Below are 20,284 nucleotides of genomic sequence, written 5' to 3'. Positions count from 1 at the left end.
GGAAGCAGTCAGTCAGTCGTATTTACCGAGCGCTTACTGTGTGCAGAGCACTGTACTAAGTGCTTTACTAAGTACTTTTTTAGACTGTGAGCCCACTGTTGGGTAGGGACTGTCTCTATATGTTGCCAATTTGTACTTCCCAAGCGCTTAGTACAGTGCTCTGCACATAGTAAGCGCTCAATAAATATGATTGATGATGATGTACTAAACCCTTAGGAGAGTACAATATAACAGACACATTCCCCGCCCACAGTGAGCTTACTGTCTAGAGTTGAGTTTACAGTCTTTCATTTATTTCACTTTAACACGTCTCCCGTATGTTTCACTTTAGCAATACACCCCAAGTGCTCACTGCCCTCTTGAAGGAAATAACTTTAGAAAATGTATTTCCAGAAGTGATGCTTTTTTAGTAATGATAATAATGATGATGATGATGATGGCATTTATTCAGCGCTTACCATGTAAGCGTGCTCTTACCGTGCTCTTGCCACTGAGAAGCAGCGTGGCTCAGTGGAAAGAGCTTGGGCTTTGGAGTCAGAGGGCGTGGGTTCAAATGCCGGCTCCACCACTTGTCAGCTGTGTGACTTTGGGCAAGTCACTTCACTTCTCTGGGCCTCAGTTACCTCACCTGTAAAAGGGGGATTAAGACTGTGAGCCCCTCTATGGGACAACCTGATCACGTTGTAACCTCCCCAGCTCTTAGAACAGTGCTTTGCACATAGTAAGCGCTTAATAAATATCATCATTATTATTATTATTACTGAGCCACGCTGCTTCTCTTTTTACTCTTTGTCCATCATTTCTCCTCGCCACCTCCTCTCCCCCTCCATTGCTTTCCCTTCCACCCCTACTTTCTCTGCATACAGTAAAAGCTCAGTGAATCCCACTGATAGATTCAGTTGACTTTGGAGGGCAGTTGTAAAAGCACCTTAAGCTTCCAGCAACGCAGTCACAGGTAATCCCAGACAGATATTTCCCGGAGTGGAAGTGAAATAATTTTCTGGAAAGATTTCCTATTTAATCCTTCCCTGAAGCCCAGCCCTTCATTTGAACATATGTTTGTGCTGGAGGGGGTTTCCCTCCCCCAAAGCATTTTGTAAACCTTATTAATACGTCCCAGGGTGTGTTCGTTAGATTAATTCCACACTCCGTGGGTGTGGATAGGCACTGGGCTGATCTCTGGGCCAACGCACACCCCAGGTGCCAGTTTATTGGCTGGCGGGATGGTTTTCTCATGTCTAATATTTGTCATTCGGCAAAGGCATCACCACAAGTGGAATTTGGGCCAAAGACGGAAAACCCTCCCTCTCCCTCCCGACCGAGTCTGCCGTTTCATAGTCAGGGTGTTTCGGTGAGAAAAAAACCTGTAAAAGTTTACGACTCGGTTCGGTTTTTCCAGAAAAGCAGTGTTTGAGCCGAGCGAAGCTGCTCTCTGAGCGTGTGCCGAGGGCTGTCGTCAGATCCCTCCTCGCTCGCCTCCTCTCCTGTCAGGCTGACGTGGGTGAAGCCAGATGGGTAACCCTCGAGCAAGGGGGTCATTCGATTCATATTTGCCAAATCTCACCCCTGAGTCTAGGCAGGGCCCAGGTGAAAATCATAGATCCTTTTACTCTGATGGGCTATTATCATTATCATCATCATCATCATCATCAATCGTATTTATTGAGCGCTTACTGTGTGCAGAGCACTGTACTAAGCGCTTGGGAAGTCCAAGTTGGCAACATATAGAGACAGTCCCTACCCAACAGTGGGCTCACAGTCTAAAAGGGGGAGACAGAGAAGGAAACCAAACATACTAACAAAATAGAATAAATACAATAGATATGTATATATGTATATATGTTTGTACATATTTGTTACTCTATTTATTTATTTATTTATTTATTTTGCTTGTACATATCTATTCTATCATTATTAGTGGCACTCTTCTAGATCGGGCCTGTGTGTGGATCATTATGCGTGGTGACTTGATACTGATTGTATCGTCTGCTCCCAAATGCTTAGTACAGGGCTCTGTCCACTGTAAGCACTCAGTAAATAGCACTGATACTATTTTAAAGTAATCATAAGACCTCAGGGTTCCTCAGAGAAGGACAGACTTTCCAGGTAACCAACCGCATCTCTTTGTAATAATAACAACAATCAATCAATCATATTTATTGAGCACTTACAGTGTGCAGAACACTGTACTAAGCGCTTGGGAAGTACAAGTTGGCAACATATAGGGACAGTCCCTACCCAACAGTGGGCTCACAGTCTAAAAGGGGGAGACAGAGAACAAAACCAAACATACTAACAAAATAAAACAATAACCACATAATAATAACAGTAATAATAATAATTGTTAAGTGCTTACTATAAGCCAAGCGCTGTACTAGACCAGAGATAATCAGGTTGGATACAGCCCCTGTGCCGTACGAGGGTCACAGTCTAGGAGCCATATTGAATCCCCATTCTATGGATGAGGAAATCGGGGCACGGAGAAGTGAAGTGATTCGCCCAAGATCACACAACGGAAGAGTGATGGAGCCAGGGTAAGAACCCAAGCCGTCTGATTCCCAGGCCTGGGCTCTTTCATTCATTCAGTCGTATTTACTGAGCGCTTCTTGGGTGAAGAGCACTGTACTAAGTGCTTGGAAAGTACAATGAAGAGAGATAATCCCTGCCCACAACGGGTTTACAGTCTTCCCACTAGGCCACAGAGCCTGTACGCTCCCAGGCGTCCAGACCAGTGCAGTCATTGTCTGAAATGGGGGTGGCCTGGTTTCGGCAAGGCCCTCGGTTGACTTAGCCCATGATTCACTGATGCGGTGCTGGGGATTAAAATGGTGGCGGAGCTCTGTCCTGGATCAAGTGACCGGGAAACCAGTGCGTAGAAGCCCCCTCCAGCCAAAACAAACTAGAAGGACCCCCCAGTAGACCAGCGGGTCCAATGGCGATAGGCAGGTAATGAGGGATGTGGAAAACTGGGGTCCCAGGGGAAGTTCAGGCATGATTAAAGGTTCGGAAAAGGAGATCTGAGGGGAAAGAATTGGGATTATCTAGCCCCATAAAGATCATCATCATCATCTTCAATCGTATTTATTGAGCGCTTACTACGTGCAGAGCACCGTACTAAGCGCTTGGGAAGTACAAATTGGCAACATATAGAGACAGTCCCTACCCAACAGTGGGCTCACAGTCTAAAAGGGGGAAATATAAGGCTGGGGAACAATTTAGTCACAGTCTTCTACTCCGTGGATAGTTCGCCCCCCCAGAGGAGAGTGATTAAGTAACCTCCATTTCCGCCCAGGAGAGGAAACAGGTCGAAACGGCAGCATGATTTCCGCTTGCTAAGAGGAAGCATTTTCTCTCGGTGAGTGCTGTCAGCCCAGCGGGTATTTATTGAGCACCTTCTGTGTGTACCACGCTGTACTAGAGAAGCAGCGTGGCTCAGTAGGAAAGAGCCCGGGCTTTGGAGTCAGAGGTCATGGGTTCAAATCCCGGCTCTGCCAATTGTCGGCTGTGTGACTTTGGGCAAGCCACTTCACTTCTCTGGGCCTCAGTGACCTCATCTGTCAAATGGGGATGAAGACTGTGAGCCCCCCGTGGGACAACCCGATCACCTTGTAACCTCCCCAGTGCTTAGAACAGTGCTTTGCACATAGTAAGCGCTTAATAAATGCCATCCTTATTACTAAGTGTTCGGGAGAGACGAGAGAGGAAGCCTCCTTGCCCTCCCCCAGAAAACCCCATCTTCCAGCTTGCCGTTGCCGTTCAGATGTCCAGATCTTATGGGATAACGATAATAATAATGGTGTTTGTTAAGCCCTCACTATGTGCCAAGCACTGTTCTAGGCCCTGAGGTAGCTACGTGAATGCTTCACAACCTCGGGCTTGTCGGACTCCGCCCGGCCTCTGTATCGGATGGAAGCTCATGGAGGGCAGGGTGGGAGCCGTTTTAATTGCCAGCCGTGCCACGCGCAGGTAGGCATTTAATAAACCCTCTGCTGGCATTCCGACAGATGAAGACGCAGTTTCGTCCTCCTGGCTCCTGTAATCATTACTTTTTAGTTCCCGTAAATGTCAAGGGACTCGCCAGAGAGGACTTTTGTCACGCTTTGGTGGAAGCGCCAGAGGGGCCCGTGGGGCGGCACCTCACTATGCCAGACTGGGGTGCGGCGGGGGACGGGTTGGGAGCAGGGCCTGTGCTGAGCTCAGAAAATCTGCCTGTGCCACCCCCAGACACCTCCGTGTCACCGTGACCTTTACGTCCTCGGGCTTCTGGCCCATTGGCCCCTGGCCCAGTGTGGCTACCCAGTTTGAGGAGCAGAGTCAGGCAGAGGTTGTCAAGGATTATCGATGGGGGTCAAGGCATAATAATAATAATAATGATGACATTTGAGAAGCACTTATGTGATAGTTGAGAAGCAGCGTGGCTCAGTGGAAAGAGCACGGGCTTTGGAGTATATGTATATATGTTTGTACATATTTATTACCCTATTTATTTTACTTGTACATATCGATTCTATTTATTTTATTTTGTGAATATGTTTGGTTTTGTTCTCTGACTCCCCCTTTTAGACTGTGAGCCCACTGTTGGGTAGGGACCATCTCTATATGTTGCCAACTTGTACTTCCCAAGTGCTTAGGACAGTGCTCTGCACACAGTAAGCGCTCAATAAGTACGATTGATTGATTGATTGATTGGAGTCAGAGTTCATGGGTTCAAATCCCGGCTCTGCCAACTGTCAGCTGTGTGACTTTGGGCAAGTCACTTCACTTCTCTGGGCCTCAGTTCCCTCATCTGGAAAATGGGGATTAAGACTGTGAGCCCCCCGTGGGACAACCTGATCACCTTGTAGCCTCCCCAGCACATAGAACAGTGCTTTGCACATAGTAAGCGCTTGCTAAACGCCATCATTATTATTATTATTATTATGTGCCAGGCACTTTACTAAGTGCTGGGATGGATACAAGCAAATCAGGTTGGACACAGTCCCTGTCCCATGCAGGGCTCACAGTCTCAATCCAATTTTACAGATGAGGTAATTGAGGTACAGAGAAGCGAAGTGACCTGCCTGAGGTCACGCAGCAAACAAGTGAAGGCATCTTCCAGCCGGGCTCTGTCACTGGCCTGCTGGGCGACCTTGGGCAAGTCGCTTAAGTTCTCTGAACCTCCCTTTCCTGGCCTATAAAATGGAGATTAAAGTCCCCAGCAGAGATGACCAATTTAGCCACATTACAGGCATTCGCTGCCACCTTTATTCCCACTCCCTCTCCATGCCCTCCTCCGCCCTCCGCCCCTCCGATGACTGACAAGCCACCTCCTACCCGTCCAGACCAGAGCAATTCCCCGAGGGTCCCACCTGAGGCCTTTCAAGTGGCAGGATGGAGCCCCCCAAATCATCATCATCATCATCAATCGTATTTATTGAGCGCTTACTATGTGCAGAGCACTGTACTAAGCGCTTGGGAAGTACAAATTGGCAAATGCAGCCATCCCTCTTGATGCGAGACGTCTGGTCACCCTGTCGACGGGGAAGGTGGGCTCTCACTAAGTCCACTTAGTGACCCCAAATTTCACTCTATTTCTGTGGTGCTCTGGGTGCGTGGGCCACGCTTCATTATCAGCAACTCTCAGGGAACAAAAATAACTGTGGGGCGTGAACAGGAGCTTGGCTCCCAAATCAGTCAATCAATCAATCAATCGTATTTATTGAGCGCTTACTGTGTGCAGAGCACTGTACTAAGCGCTTGGGAAGTCCAAGTTGGCAACATATAGAGACGGTCCCTACCCAACAGTCGGCTCACAGTCTAACACCATCTATCAACCCATCGTATTTGTTGAGGGCAAACTGTGTGTAGAACACTGTACTAAGCGTTTGGGAGAGTACCTTATAACAGAGTTGGGAGACATGTTTCCTGCCCTCAACGAGCTTACAGTCTTGGGGGGGGGGGGGGAACAGACATTTATATAAGTCAATAAAATATGCATATGAGCATAAATGCTCTGGGGCTGAGGAGAGGATGAAAAAAGGGATTTGAACCCATGACCTCTGACTCCAAAGCCTGTGCTCTTCCCACTGAGCCATGCTGCTTCTCTAAAGCAAGTGACTTGCCCAAGGTCACACAGCAGACAAATAGTGGAGCCAAATAAAGCCAAGTAAAGCCAAACAAAGCCAAATAAACGGCACGTCTTGTAAATGTGAACACCTTATTTATTTTCTATTTATTTATTTATTTTCTTTGTACGTGTTTATTGTATTTATTTTATTTTGTTAATATGTTTCGTTCTCCGTCTCCCCCTTCTAGACTGTGAGCCCACCGTTGGGTAGGGACCGTCTCTATATGTTGCCAACTTGGACTCCCCAAGCGCTTAGTACAGTGCTCTGCACACAGTAAGCGCTCAATGAATATGACTGAAATATGATTGAATGAATAAAGGGAGCAAATTCAGGCGCAACTTCAGCTCTTCCTTCCTTTCTCCCCCTTTCCTATTCCCTCCCTCTTCCCTAGCCCGGAGATCTCCGATGGAGATACTGCTGGGAAGGATGGGAGAGTTGGCGGGGGGGGGGGGGGCGGAAGAGGGAAGGGCAGGAGTGATTTTAGGAAGCTCATTCCTGATAATGGCAATTTTGCTGATCAATTTTGCTGACACACCCGGTTGTGTGTCAGGAACAGACATTCAACAGAAACCTCCAAACCGAGGGCCTCCCCCTATTCATTGTGACACCTAAACCATCTTTAAAGAACAGACCGGTCCCTGCCCTGCCAATAAACACGGAGATTAAAGACCCGGAAGCCTAAATGAGCAAGGGGTCACCGATGGCTCCTTACTTCTTGCTTTATTTGTTCTCTCGCTGTCCCTATAAGGGAGCACCCTGCTTAATTTAAAGCCTGTCTTTGAAAGAAGTTCCCCTGGAGAACTCCTGAGGTGCGTCTTCTTCACCCTCCCAAATAAGTCCTGTGGCAAAGCTGTTCCTAATCTCTGGAAAAATCAAACCTCGTGTTCTCCCTGTTGCCTGGGGAATCTGCTCCCTTCGCCTCGCTTTGGGTCCAGGCGGGAGCGGCGCTGATGGGGATTCAGGAGCAAAGATGGGTGTGTGTGTGTGTGTGTGTCTTGTGACCTCGCTTTCCTTGCTTTAGACTGTGAGCCCACTGTTGGGTAGGGACTGTCTCTATATGTTGCCAACTTGTACTTCCCAAGCGCTTAGTACAGTGCTCTGCACACAGTAAGCGCTCAATAAATACGATTGATTGATTGATTGGAGGTATTGTGTTTCCCCGGGGCCCTCTGTGGACCAGTTCGGAAGCCCACAGAGCTTTCCCTGACAGGTGATTTCCCACCAAATTGGCAGAAATTCATCCTAAGGAATTCGGAAGGATCTCCTTGGAATGACAGCCACCCAGGCCTCCGGAATGGGTCCGTCCAGTCATTCATTCAGTCATATTTATTGAGCGCTTACTGTGTGCAGAACACTGTACTGAGCGCTTGGGGGTATATAATACAACAATAAACAGACCGGGCTTTGGAGTCGGAGGTCATGGGTTCAAATCCCGGTTCTGCCAACTGCCAGACTTTTAGACTGTGAGCCCACTGTTGGGTAGGGACTGTCTCTATACGTTGCCAACTTAGACTTCCCAAGCGCTTAGTACAGTGCTCTGCACACAGTAAGCGCTCAATAAATACGATTGATGATGATGATGATGATGATGATGCCAGCTGTGTGACTTTGGGCAAGTCACTTCACGTCCCTGTGCCTCAGTTACCTCATCTGGAAAATGGGGGTTAAGACTGTGAGCCCCCCGTGGGACAACCTGATCACCTTGGAACCTCCCCAGTGCTTAGAACAGTGCTTTGCACATAGTAAGCGCTTAATAAATGCTATCATTATTATTATTCCCTGCCCACAACGAGCTTACAGTCTTGAGGGGCTTTTATTGAGTGCTTACTGTGTGGAAATACCACCGATTGACAAATTAACTGTATGGAAATACCACCAATTGACAAATTAACTGATAGAGGGTGTGACTGGGAATGAGGTTGGGGGTAGGGGGATTTTTATGTGTCTTGCTCTCATCATCATCATCATCAATCGTATTTATTGAGCGCTTACGATGTGCAGAGCACTGTACTAAGCGCTTGGGAAGTACAAATTGGCAACATACAGAGACAGGCCCTACCCAACAGTGGGCTCACAGTCTAAAAGGGGAAGACGGAGAACAAAACCAAACATACTAACAAAATAAAATAAATAGAATAGATATGTACAAGTAAAATAAATAAACAAATAAATAAATAGAGTCGGCCCGACACTCTCCAAAGAAACCTGCAGAGGCCCGGCTGTTGTTCGCTGGGCCCAGGCGAGAGCCGGACTTCTGAGGACAGCCTGCTCCCTGACCTTTCCTCAGAGGATAAATGAGTCGAGGCCGCCCGTCCCATATAACCGCCCCACCAGTGGTTCTCCAGGATGACCATACCCACTCATTTTGGTGTGGCCCCTGTCCAAATAATAAAAGGCCACGGTCAGAGCAATCAACCTAATAAAAGCCGTCCTTGGAAAATTTCCATTTTTCACGTGTTTAAGTTCTTTATTGGCTAGAGACCATCATCTTAAAATCACTTGTCATTATTAGCCTAATTTTTAAAGGGCCCCAGCCACAAAAAAGCTCCAGTGGCCACAGCAGAATCACCTTCTGAGGACCGTACTGCTTTCAATAAGCCTTGTCCTTGAGAAGCAGTGCGGGCTAATGGAAAGGGCACGGGGTTGGGAGTCAGTGGCCCTGGTTTCTAATCCTGGCTGGGCCACTCGCCTGCCGCTGACCTCGAGCGAGTCGCTTAACTTCTCTGCGCCTCAGTTTCCTCATCTGCAAAATGGGGATTCGATACCCGCTCTCCCTCCAACTTAGATTGGGAGTCCCACATGGGGCAGGGACGGTATCCAATCTATCTCATATAATAATTATAATAATAATAATGATGATGATGGCGTTTGCTAAGCACTTACTTTGTGCAAAGCACTGTTCTAAGTGCTGGGAAGGTTACAAGGTGATCAGGTCTACCCCGATGCTCAGTACAGCTTTTGGTGCTTCCCAAATACCACAGTCATTATTATTTTCCTCTACGGAACAGACCGAAAGAGATGGGGGTGGGGAGGAGAAACTTGAAATGAATAGAAAGGTTAGGCTTCTGGCAGGGAGAGCAGGCGCCAGCAGGCGAGAGGAGCGAAACCCTGAGCTAAAGTGGGCAAGGATTGTCTCTATTGCTGAATTGTACTTTCCAAGCACTTAGTACGTTGCTCTGCACGCAGTAGGCGCTCAATAAATATGACTGAATCAATGAGTGAATGAATGAAAAGTGGGGAAGACGGTGGGAAGGTGTGTGTGGAGGCTGGTTGAGTCCGTCCTGCATAGACTTGGCCTCCACTTGTAGCAAGGAGCCTCCTCTGTCCTCCCTCTCTCCATCCATCCCTCCATCTCTCCCTCCCGGCTCCGTCTCTTCTTTCCTCTGAGGGCCCAGCCTTCTGTTCTCTCCTCGCCCAGCTGATCTGGGATGATTTTTCCAGGGAGGAAAAATTAGGGATGTGCAGATCGCGCTAGCCTCAGTGTGGTCCTGTGCCCCTCTCCATCCCCCCCCCCCCCCATCTTACCTCCTTCCCTTCCCCACAGCACCTGCATATATGCATATATGTTTGTACATATTTGTGACTCTATTTATTTATTTATTTATTTATTTTACTTGTACATATCTAATCTATTTATTTTATTTTGTTAGTATGTTTGGTTTTGTTCTCTGTCTCCCCCTTTTAGACTGTGAGCCCACTGTTGGGTAGGGACCGTCTCTATATGTTGCCAACTTGGACTTCCCAAGCGCTTAGTACAGTGCTCTGCACACAGTAAGCGCTCAATAAGTACGATTGATGATGATGATGATGGTCTCGCTCCAGGCCATCCGCCCAATGGCCGTGAGAAGCCGATTTCTCCCCCGCTTTCCTTCCAAAGTCTCTCTCTTTCTCCTGAAGAAGGAATCCAGATGGGGAGCTGGGAAGCAATGCCCCAGTAGCCTTGGGATTCCCGAAAATTATGTGATATGAGAAACCAATTCTCCTTGCTGAATGATGAACAAATCCAGAAGGACGCCCAGACTCCATGGGAATTGTTGTTTCCAAACTCCTTTGAACTGTAAATTCCTGTTAGAGGGAGCCTACATTACATCTAAAAGCGCCGTTCTGTGATCTCTTGGGGGAGAAGAATAGTTGGATTGAGAATCAATCAATCAGAGGCATTTATTGAGCGCTACTGTGGGCAGGGTACTGTGCTAAGCGCTTGGGGGAGGACAGTACAGTGGAGTTGGTAGACACTTTCCGTACCCACAGCGAGTTTACGGTCTAGAAAAGCAGCAGTCATCATCATCATCATCATCAATCGTATTTATTGAGCGCTTACTATGTGCAGAGCACTGTACTAAGCGCTTGGGAAGTCCAAGTTGGCAACGTATAGAGACAGTCCCTACCCAACAGTGGGCTCACAGTCTAAAAGGGGGAGACAGAGAACGAAAACCAAACATACTAACAAAATAAAATAAATAGAATAGATATGTACAAATAAAATAGAGTAAAAAAAATGTACAAACATATATACATATATACAGTCCTAGAGAAGCAGCGTGGCTCAGTGGAAAGAGCCCGGGCTTTGGAGTCAGAGGTCGTGGGTTCAAATCCTGGCTCCGCCAATTGCCAGCTGGGTGACTTTGGGCGAGTCACTTCACTTCTCTGGGCCTCAGTTCCCTCATCTGGAAAATGGGGATGAAGACTGGGAGCCCCTCATGGGACAACCTGATTACCTTGTAACCTCCCCAGGGCTTAGAACAGTGCTTTGCACATAGTAAGCGCTTAATAAATGCCATTATTATTATTATGTGCCTGGCACTGTTTTAAGCATTGGACGGGGCTTTGCACCTAGTAAGCGCTCAATAAATAGGAGTGACTGACTCAAGGAGACAGTCCGGAACCCTGGGTCTCGGAGGCCTTTCACCCGAGCGCCGCGTCTTTATTTATCGTATTTATTGAGCGCTTACTGTGTGCAGAGCACTGTACTAAGCGCTTGGGAGAGTCACAGCAGGGGGACGTTGTGTTGAGCAGTTCTGCGATCCGAAGCTGGCAGGAGAGGAAACATTACACAAGAAGCAACCTGGTGGAGTGGCTAGAGCCGGGCCTGGGTTCAATTCCTGGCTCCACCAGTGACCTTGGGTGAGTCACTTTACTTCTCTGTGCCTCAGTTCCCTCCTCTGTAAAAGGGGGATTGAGACTGAGCCCCAGGGCCTGTGTCCAACCCGGTTTGCTTGCATCCACCCCAGCGCTTAGTACAGTGCCTGGCACAAAGTAAGCCCTTAACAAATGCCGTTATTATCATTACAGCCCGACAGCCCCCCTGGAGGAGGAGGTCTTTCGTGTTCTGGGAGGTCAGCGGGTTCAAACAGCAGACCGGTTGCTAAGCAGACATTTTGAGGATGGTGATATCTGTTAAGCGCTTCCTATGTGCCAGGCGTTGTACTAAGCGCTGGGGTGGGTACAAGCAAATCGAGTGGGACACGGCCCCTGTCCCACGTGGGGCTCACGGTCTCAATCCCCATTTTACAGATGAGGTAACTGAGGCCCGGAGAAGAGAAGTGACCCCAGAGAAGTGAAGTGACTTCCCCAAGGTCACACAGCAGATAAGGGGCAGAGCTGGGATTAGAAGCCAGGACCCTGTTAATAATAATAATGATGGCACTTAGTAAGCACTTACTATGTGCAAAGCACTATTCTAAGCGCTGGGGAGGTTACAAGGTGATCAGGTTGTCCCACCGGGGGCTCACAGCTGTGTGACTTTGGGTAAGTCACTTGACTTCTCTGTGCCTCAGTTCCCTCATCTGTAAAATGGGGATTAAGACTGTGAGCCCCCTGTGGGACAACCTGATGGCCTTGTAACCACCCCAGCGCTTAGAACAGTGCCTTGCACATAGTAAGCGCTTACTAAATGCCATCGTCATTATTATTATTAATCCCCATTTTACAGATGAGGTAACTGAGGCCCAGAGAAGAGAAGTGACCCCAGAGAAGTGAAGTGACTTCCCCAAGGTCACACAGCAGATAAAGGGCAGAGATGGGATTAGAAGCCAGGACCCTGTTAATAATAATAATGATGGCACTTAGTAAGCACTTACTATGTGCAAAGCACTATTCTAAGCGCTGGGGAGGTTACAAGGTGATCAGGTTGTCCCACCGGGGGCTCACTGCTGTGTGACTCTGGGCAAGTCACTTAACTTCTCTGTGCCTCAGTTCCCTCATCTGGAAAATGGGGATTAAAACTGCGAGACCCCCGTGGGACAACCTTATCGCCTTGTAACCAGCCCAGCGCTTAGAACAGTGCCTTGCACATAGTAAGCGCTTAATAAATGCCATCATCATTATTATTATTAATCCCCATTTTACAGATGAGGTAGCTGAGGCCCAGAGAAGTTAGGTGACTTGCCCAAAGTCGCACAGCTGAGGCGTCTCTGCAGGAGGTACCTGTTAATCCCACCTCCAACCTAATCACCTTGTAACCTCCCCAGCGCTTAGAACAGTGCTTTGCACATAGTAAGCTCTGAATAAATGCCATTATTAGGTCAGGGGTTCAAATCCCGGCTCCTCCATTTGTCAGCTGTGTGACTTTGGGCGAGTCACTTGACTTCTCTGTGCCTCAGTTCCCTCATCTGGAAAATGGGGATGAAGACTGTGAGCCCTACGAGGGACCACCTGATCACCTTGTAGCCTCCCCAGCGCTTAGAACAGTGCTTTGCACATAGTAATAATAATAATAATAATGCTCCTACTAATAATGATGATGGTATTTGTTGAGTGCTTACTAGGTGCCGGACACTGTACTGAGCGCTGTTGGGCTTAGGTCCCTCCTCTCTCACCTCGCAGGTGCTGCTGTTACTTGTTCCTTCCTCTCCCCCTCGCCCCCCTCTCCATCCCCCCCATCTTACCTCCATCCCTTCCCCACAGCACCTGTATATATGTATATTTGTTTGTACATATTTATTACTCTATTTATTTATTTTACTTGTACACATCCTATTTATTTTATTTGGTTAGTATGTTTGGTTTTGTTCTCTGTCTCCCCCCTTTTAGACTGTGAGCCCACTGTTGGGTAGGGACTGTCTCTATATGTCGCCAATTTGGACTTCCCAAGCGCTTAGTACAGTGCTCTGCACACAGTAAGCGCTCAATAAATACGATTGATTGATTGATCGATGGTTCCTCCTCAGCACAGTTGCCACCCCACTCGACAGTGCAACCCTAATGGGCTTCGGGGAGGAGGAGGGACGAGTTCACGAGGCCACACGCCGCCTCCCACTGAGCGTGCCCTCGGAAAGGCTTGGCATACAGCTGCATTCCTGGGGCTCCGGTCAGCGTATTTATTGAGCGCCTACCGCTTGCACTGCACTGTCCTAAACACTTGTGAGGGCAGAAAGGGCCAAGAAATGGTCCCTATCCTTAAGGGTCTCCTAGTCCAATTTTCCAGAAATATGGATGATTTTTTTCTGCTCCTGTTTTCCCCCCCGCCTAGTTGTCTCCAATCCCATCTTACCTCCTTCCCTTCCCCACAGCACCTGTATATATGTATATATGTTTGTACATATTTATTACTCTATTTATTTTATTTGTACATATCTATTCTATTTATTTTATTTTGTTAGTACGTTTGGTTTTATTCTCTGTCCCCCCCCCTTTTAGACTGTGAGCCCACTGTTGGGTAGGGACTGTCTCTGTATGTTGCGAATTTGTACTTCGCAAGCGCTTAGTACAGTGCTCTGCACATAGTAAGCGCTCAATAAATACGATTGATGATGATGATGATGATGATGATGATGATCCCACCATCTAAACACTTCAAAACTTCCCCTTGCCAATTTTGGGCCTATCTCACAGGCCTATTATTTAAGCACTATCTCGTTTACAAAGCCCCTTGTCCCTCTTATCTGTAATTTATTTTAGTGTGTCTGTCTTCCCTCTAGACTGCAAACTCCTAGAGGGTAGGGATCGTGTTTAGTAACTCTTTCATTCATTTCATTCAATCGTGTTTATTGAGCGCTTACCGTGTGCAGAGCCCTGTTGAAGCAGCATGGTCACTTGTCAGCTGTGTGACTTTGGGCAAGTCACTTCACTTCTCTGGGCCTCAGTTCCCTCATCTGGAAAATGGGGATGAAGACTGTGAGCCCCCTCGTGGGATCGTGTTTAATCAATCAATCCATCGTATTTATTGAGCGCTTACTATGTGCAGAGCACTGTACTAAGCGCTTGGGAAGTACAAATTGGCAACATATACAAATTGGCAACATATTCAAGTGATTGGCATCACTTCTCTGGGCCTCAGTTCCCTCATCTGGAAAATGGGGATGAAGACTGTGAGCCACCCCGTGGGATCGTGTTTAGTAGCTCTTTCATTCATTTCATTCAATCGTATTTATTGAGCGCTTACCGTGTGCAGAGCCCTGTTGAAGCAGCATGGCCACTTGTCAGCTGTGTGACTCTGGGCAAGTCACTTCACTTCTCCGGGCCTCAGTTCCCTCATCTGGAAAATGGGGATGAAGACTGTGAGCCCCCCCGTGGGATCGTGTTTAGTAATTCTTTCATTCATTTCATTCAATCGTGTTTATTGAGCGCTTACCGTGTGCAGAGCCCTGTTGAAGCAGCATGGCCACTTGTCAGCTGTGTGACTTTGGGCAAGTCACTTCACTTCTCTGGGCCTCAGTTCCCTCATCTGGAAAATGGGGATGAAGACTGTGAGCCCCCCCGTGGGATCGTGTTTAGTAGCTCTTTCATTCATTTCATTCAATCGTATTTATTGAGCGCTTACCGTGTGCAGAGCCCTGTTGAAGCAGCATGGCCACTTGTCAGCTGTGTGACTCTGGGCAAGTCACTTCGCTTCTCCGGGCCTCAGTTCCCTCATCTGGAAAATGGGGATGAAGACTGTGAGCCCCCCGTGGGACAACCTGATCACCTTGTATCCTCCCCAGCGCTTAGAACAGTGCTTTGCACATAGTAAGCGCTTAACAAATACCATCATTATTATTATTATTATTCTCTGAGCCTGTTCCCTCATCTGTAAAATGGGGATGAAGACTGTGAGCCCCCCGTGGCACTTAGAACAGTGCTTCGCACATAGGAAGCGCTTAACAAATGCCGTCATTATTCTTATGCTCTAAGCGCTGGGGTAGATACAAGGTAATCAGGTTGTCCCACTTGGGGCTCACAGTCTTCATCCCCATTTCACGGATGAGGGAACTGAGGCCCAGCGAAGTGAAGTGAGCTGCCCAAAGTCGATTGAATGAGTGAATGTCGAAAGACCCCCACCGGCCCAAAGAGGAGGCTTTGTGTCTCTTCTTCAGCCCCGTGGGTCGACTAAGTGGGCAATTTAAATTCACAGCTTTACAGCCCCAGGGCAATTCCCAAGAAATGCCCGGTTTTTAGAAACGGCTTTTCTTTAATCTGGATGAATCACTCCGGCTGAATCAGCCCGCGAGCTTTAATGAAGTGTTGTCCGGACATAATTTGAACCGTGCTACAATGGCCCTAATGAAGTGATAATTTATGGATGCAAGAGGCGTGTGAGGCAATAGGTAGGTGGGTTGTCAGTTTGGGTGAACGCCGAAGCCAAGCTAAGGCGTCTGCGGGACTTAAAAGCTGTTAATTACCGATGGTCCACTCACTTCTTCAACACCTGGGCCTGTTAGGGGAAAATCAGATTAGTGAGGGGTGCCATCAAGAAATGAGCTTAGAAGACTGAAATGTGTCCTACAGGAAAAGGAGCAGGGCAAACAGTGGGGAAACCCATTTGAAACTCATTTGTTGCCAATTTGTACTTCCCAAGCGCTTAGTACAGTGCTCTGCACATAGTAAGCGCTCAATAAATACGATTGATTGATTGATTGATTGAAAGTGTGACATCGGCAGGGCTCCTCCCTTTTCCTTTTCGAAAGGGAATGAATTCCTGAAAACGCCAACGGAGTGAGGAGGTTCTTTTTGCAACGGCAGGGGAGCCTGAACTTTTAATAATAGGAATAATAATTGGGGTACAGTGCTCTGCTCACAGTAAGCACTCAAATATGACTGATTGATGGACTGATTGGGATTTAAGTACTTCCTATGCGTCAAGCACTGGGACAGATACGACGCAATCACATCAGACACAGTTTCTTTTCTTCTCTTCATGGGGTTTACAGCCTGGGGGGGAGAGAGGACAGGTATTTCATCCCCATTTTTCCAAATGAGGAAACTGAGGCACAGAGAAGTTCAGTGACTTGCACGAGGTCACGTTACAGGAAGGTGATGGAACCACGTTTTTTATGGTATCTAATAATAATAATAATAATGGGATTTATTAAGCGCTTACTATGTGCAAAGCACTGTTCTAAGCGCTGGGGAGGTTACAAGGTCATCAGGTTGTCCCACAGGGGGCTCACAGTCTTAATCCCCATTTTACAGATGAGGGAACTGAGGCTCAGAGAAGTTAATAATAATAATAATAATGATGGCATTTATTAAGGGCTTACTATGTGCAAAGCACTGTTCTAAGCGCTGGGGAGGTTACAAGGTGATCAGGTTGTCCCACGGGGGGCTCACAGTCTTAATCCCCATTTTACGGATGAGGTAACAGAGGCCCAGATAAATTAAACGACTTGCCCAAAGTCACACAGCTGACAAGTGGCAGAGCCGGGATTTGAACCCATGACCTCTGACTCCAAAGCCCAGGCTCTTTCCACTGAGCCACGCTGCTTCTCTAAGTTAAGTGACTTGTCCAAGGTCACACAGCAGACATGTGGCGGAGCGGGATTCGAACCCAAGCCCGGGCTCTTTCCACTGAGCCACGGAGCCCTGGGGTAGATACAAGCGAATCACGTTGGACCCAATCCATGTCCCACATCAATCAATCAATCAATCAATCGTATTTATTGAGCGCTTACTGTGTGCAGAGCACTGTAGTAAGCGCTTGGGAAGTACAAATCGGCAACACATAGAGACGGTCCCTACCCACCAGTGGGTTCACAGTCTAGAAGATCGGTCTGAATTCAAGTGGGTGGGTGAAGTGGGGCAGACTTCTAGACCGTGAGCCCGCTGTTGGGTAGGGACCGCCTCTATATGTTGCCAACTTGGACTTCCCAAGCGCTTAGTACAGTGCTCTGCACACAGTAAGCGCTCAATAAAGACGATAGAATGAAAAAAACTCCGCCCTCAAGAGAGAGGTGGCTGGTCAGTGGGCCAGGGAAGGTGTGGCAAAATCTCATCCACGGGTCCTTTTCCCCCCCAGTGCTTCCTTCGTACAGAGTCTGGAGGCCCTACTGAGAGCTCACCTCCTCCAGGAGGCCTTCCCAGACTGAGCCCCTTCCTTCTTCTCCCCCTCATCCCCCTCTCCAACCCCCCATCTTACCTCCTTCCCTTCCCCACAGCACCTGTATATACGGATATATGTTTGTACATATTTATTACTCTATTTATTTATCTATTTATTTTACTTGTACATATCTATTCTATTTATTTTCTTTTGTTAGTATGTTTGGTTCTGTTCTCTGTCTCCCCCTTTTAGACTGTGAGCCCACTGTTGGGTAGGGACTGTCTCTATAGGTTGCCAACTTGGACTTCCCAAGCGCTTAGTACAGTGCTCTGCACACAGTAAGCGCTCAATAAGTACGATTGATTGATTGATTGATTGATTGAGAAGCAGTGTGGCCTAGTGGAAAGAGTTCTACGCCTGGCTCTGCCACTTGTCTTCCGTGTGACCTTGGACAAGTCACTTAACTTTTCCATGTCTCACTTCCCCTGTTCCCCCTCCTACCTAGACTGCGAGCCCCCATGTGGGACAGGGACTGTTCCAACCTGATTCGTTTGTATCCCTCCTGCCCCCCTTAGTCAGTGTCCAGTTTTAATCTCAACATTTTCTGTCATTCCTTTTCAAAGGGGAATTGATTCTTGGAAATGCCAATGGAGTGAGGAGGTTCTTTGTGCAGCCTGTAGTGCTTAGAACAGTGTTTGACACATAGTCAGGACTTAACTTGAGAAGCAGCGTGGCTCAGTGGAAAGACCACGGGCTTTGGAGTCAGGGGTCATGGGTTCGAATCGCGGCTCTGCCAATTGTCAGCTATGTTACTTTGGGCAAGTCACTTAACTTGCCTGTACCTCAGTTCCCTCATCTGTAAAGTGGGGATTAAGACTGTGAGCCCCCTTGGGACAACCTGATCTCCTGGTAACCTCCCCAGCGCTTAGAACAGTGCCTTGCATCATACAGTAAGCGCTAAATAAATGCCATCATCATTATCATCATCAGCAGCAAATGCCATTAAAAAAATTAGAGCTTAATCAATTTTTACTATTCCTTTTCCCGGAGGGAAATCTTGTTAGAGGGACATCCCTCTGAGGCAGCCAGGGAGGAAGGAGGAAGTCCGTGGTGGGACTTGACCGTGTTTCATTTCCCGGAATCTTAGATCGACCCCCAACTAGGGCAGACACCTTCATTCATTCATTCAATCGTATTTATTTATTTTTATTTTTTTAATGGCATTTATTAAGCGCTTATTATGTGCAAAGCACTGTTCTAAGCGCTGGGGAGGAATACAAGGTAATTAGATTGTCCCACATGGGGCTCACTGTCTTAATCCCCATTTTACAGATGAAATTTATTGAGCACTTACTGTACCAAGCGCTTGGGAAGTACAAGTTGGCAACATATAGAGACGGTCCCTACCCAACAAGGGGCTCACAGTCTTCGCGCCCAAACTCTCCCCCGCTTCAAAGCCTTATTGAAGGCCACATCTCCTCCAAGAGGTCTTCCCTGACTAAGCCCTCCTTTCCTCTTCTCCCACTCCCTTCTTTGCCAATTTGTACTTCCCAAGCGCTTAGTACAGTGCTCTGCACATAGCGCTCAATAAATACGATTGATGATGATGATCCCCCCCTCTTACCTCCTTCCCTTCCCCACAGCACCTGTATATATGTATATATGTTTGTACATATTTATTACTCTATTTTTATTTATTTTACTTGTACATATCTATTCTATTTATTTTATCTTGTTAGTACGTTCGGTTTTCTTCTCTGTCTCCCCCTTTTAGACTGTGAGCCCACTGTTGGGTAGGGACCATCTCTAGATGTTGCCAATTTGTACTTCCCAAGCGCTTAGTACAGTGCTCTGCACATAGTAAGCTCTCAATAAATACGATTGATGATGATGATGATGATCCCCCCTTCTTACCTCCTTCCCTTCCCCACAGCACCTGTATATATATATATATATGTTTGTACAGATTTATTACTCTATTCATTTTACTTGTACATAGCTATTCTATTTATTTTATTTTGTTAGTACGTTTGGTTTTGTTCTCTGTCTCCCCCTTTTAGACTGTGAGCCCACTGTTGGGTAGGGACCGTCCCTACATGTTGCCAATTTGTACTTCCCAAGCGCTTAATACAGTGCTCTGCACATAGTAAGCGCTCAATAAATACGATCGATGATGATGGTGATGATCCCCCGCCCCGACTCCCGGCCCCACAGCACTTATGTTCATATCTGCCATTTATTGATTCATATTAGTGTCTGACACCCCTCTAGGCCTTAAGCTCGTTGTGGGCGGGGAATGCGTCTGCTGATCTACTGGACTCACCATCATCATCATCAATCGTATTTATTGAGCGCTTACTATGTGCAGAGCACTGTACTAAGCGCTTGGGAAGTACAAATTGGCAACATGTAGAGACAGTCCCTACCCAACAGTGGGCTCACAGTCTAAAAGGGGGGAGACAGAGAACAAAACCAAACTTACTAACAAAATAAAATAAATAGAATAGATATGTACAAATAAAATAAATAAATAGAGTAATAAATATGTACAAACATATATACATATATACAGGTGCTGTGGGGAAGGGAAGGAGGTAAGATGGGGGGGATGGAGAGGAGGACGAGGGGGAGAGGAAGGAAGGGGCTCAGTCTGGGAAGGCCTCCTGGAGGAGGTGAGCTCTCAGCAGGGCCTTGAAGGGAGGAAGAGAGCTAGCTTGGCGGATGACTCTGTACTGTACAGTGTTTTCTACATAGTAGGTGCTCGATAAATACGATTGAAGGAAAGGGATTTGCCCAGAAGGCAGCTTCACACAGTACAGGTCCAGTCTCTCTCTCTCCCTGACAGAAATTCCTCCCCTCGAGCTCATCTGAGAAGCAGCATGGCTCAGTGGCAAGAGCGCGGGCTTTGGAGTCAGAGGTCATGGGTTCAAATCCCGGCTCC

General features: G+C 47.4%; 1 protein-coding gene across 1 annotated transcript in view; it reads left to right on the top strand.

Moving 5' to 3' along the window:
- The first annotated feature begins 2,932 nt into the window (after positions 1 to 2,932).
- The window catches only part of HEPHL1 (hephaestin like 1), a 97,393-nt gene continuing 80,041 nt past the window's right edge, over positions 2,933 to 20,284 (top strand). Inside the window, exons 1-3 of the mRNA XM_038761676.1 lie at positions 2,933 to 2,946; positions 3,293 to 3,355; positions 4,225 to 4,313. Of these exons, the coding sequence (XP_038617604.1) occupies positions 2,933 to 2,946; positions 3,293 to 3,355; positions 4,225 to 4,313 (166 nt within the window). The remainder of the gene's footprint in view (positions 2,947 to 3,292; positions 3,356 to 4,224; positions 4,314 to 20,284) is intronic.

Source organism: Tachyglossus aculeatus, chromosome 20 (genome assembly GCF_015852505.1).
Source record: "Tachyglossus aculeatus isolate mTacAcu1 chromosome 20, mTacAcu1.pri, whole genome shotgun sequence".
Taxonomy (NCBI): Eukaryota; Metazoa; Chordata; class Mammalia; order Monotremata; family Tachyglossidae; genus Tachyglossus; species Tachyglossus aculeatus.
The sequence above is the reverse complement of the archived record's forward strand: the minus strand, read 5'-3'. Positions and strand labels throughout refer to the sequence as shown.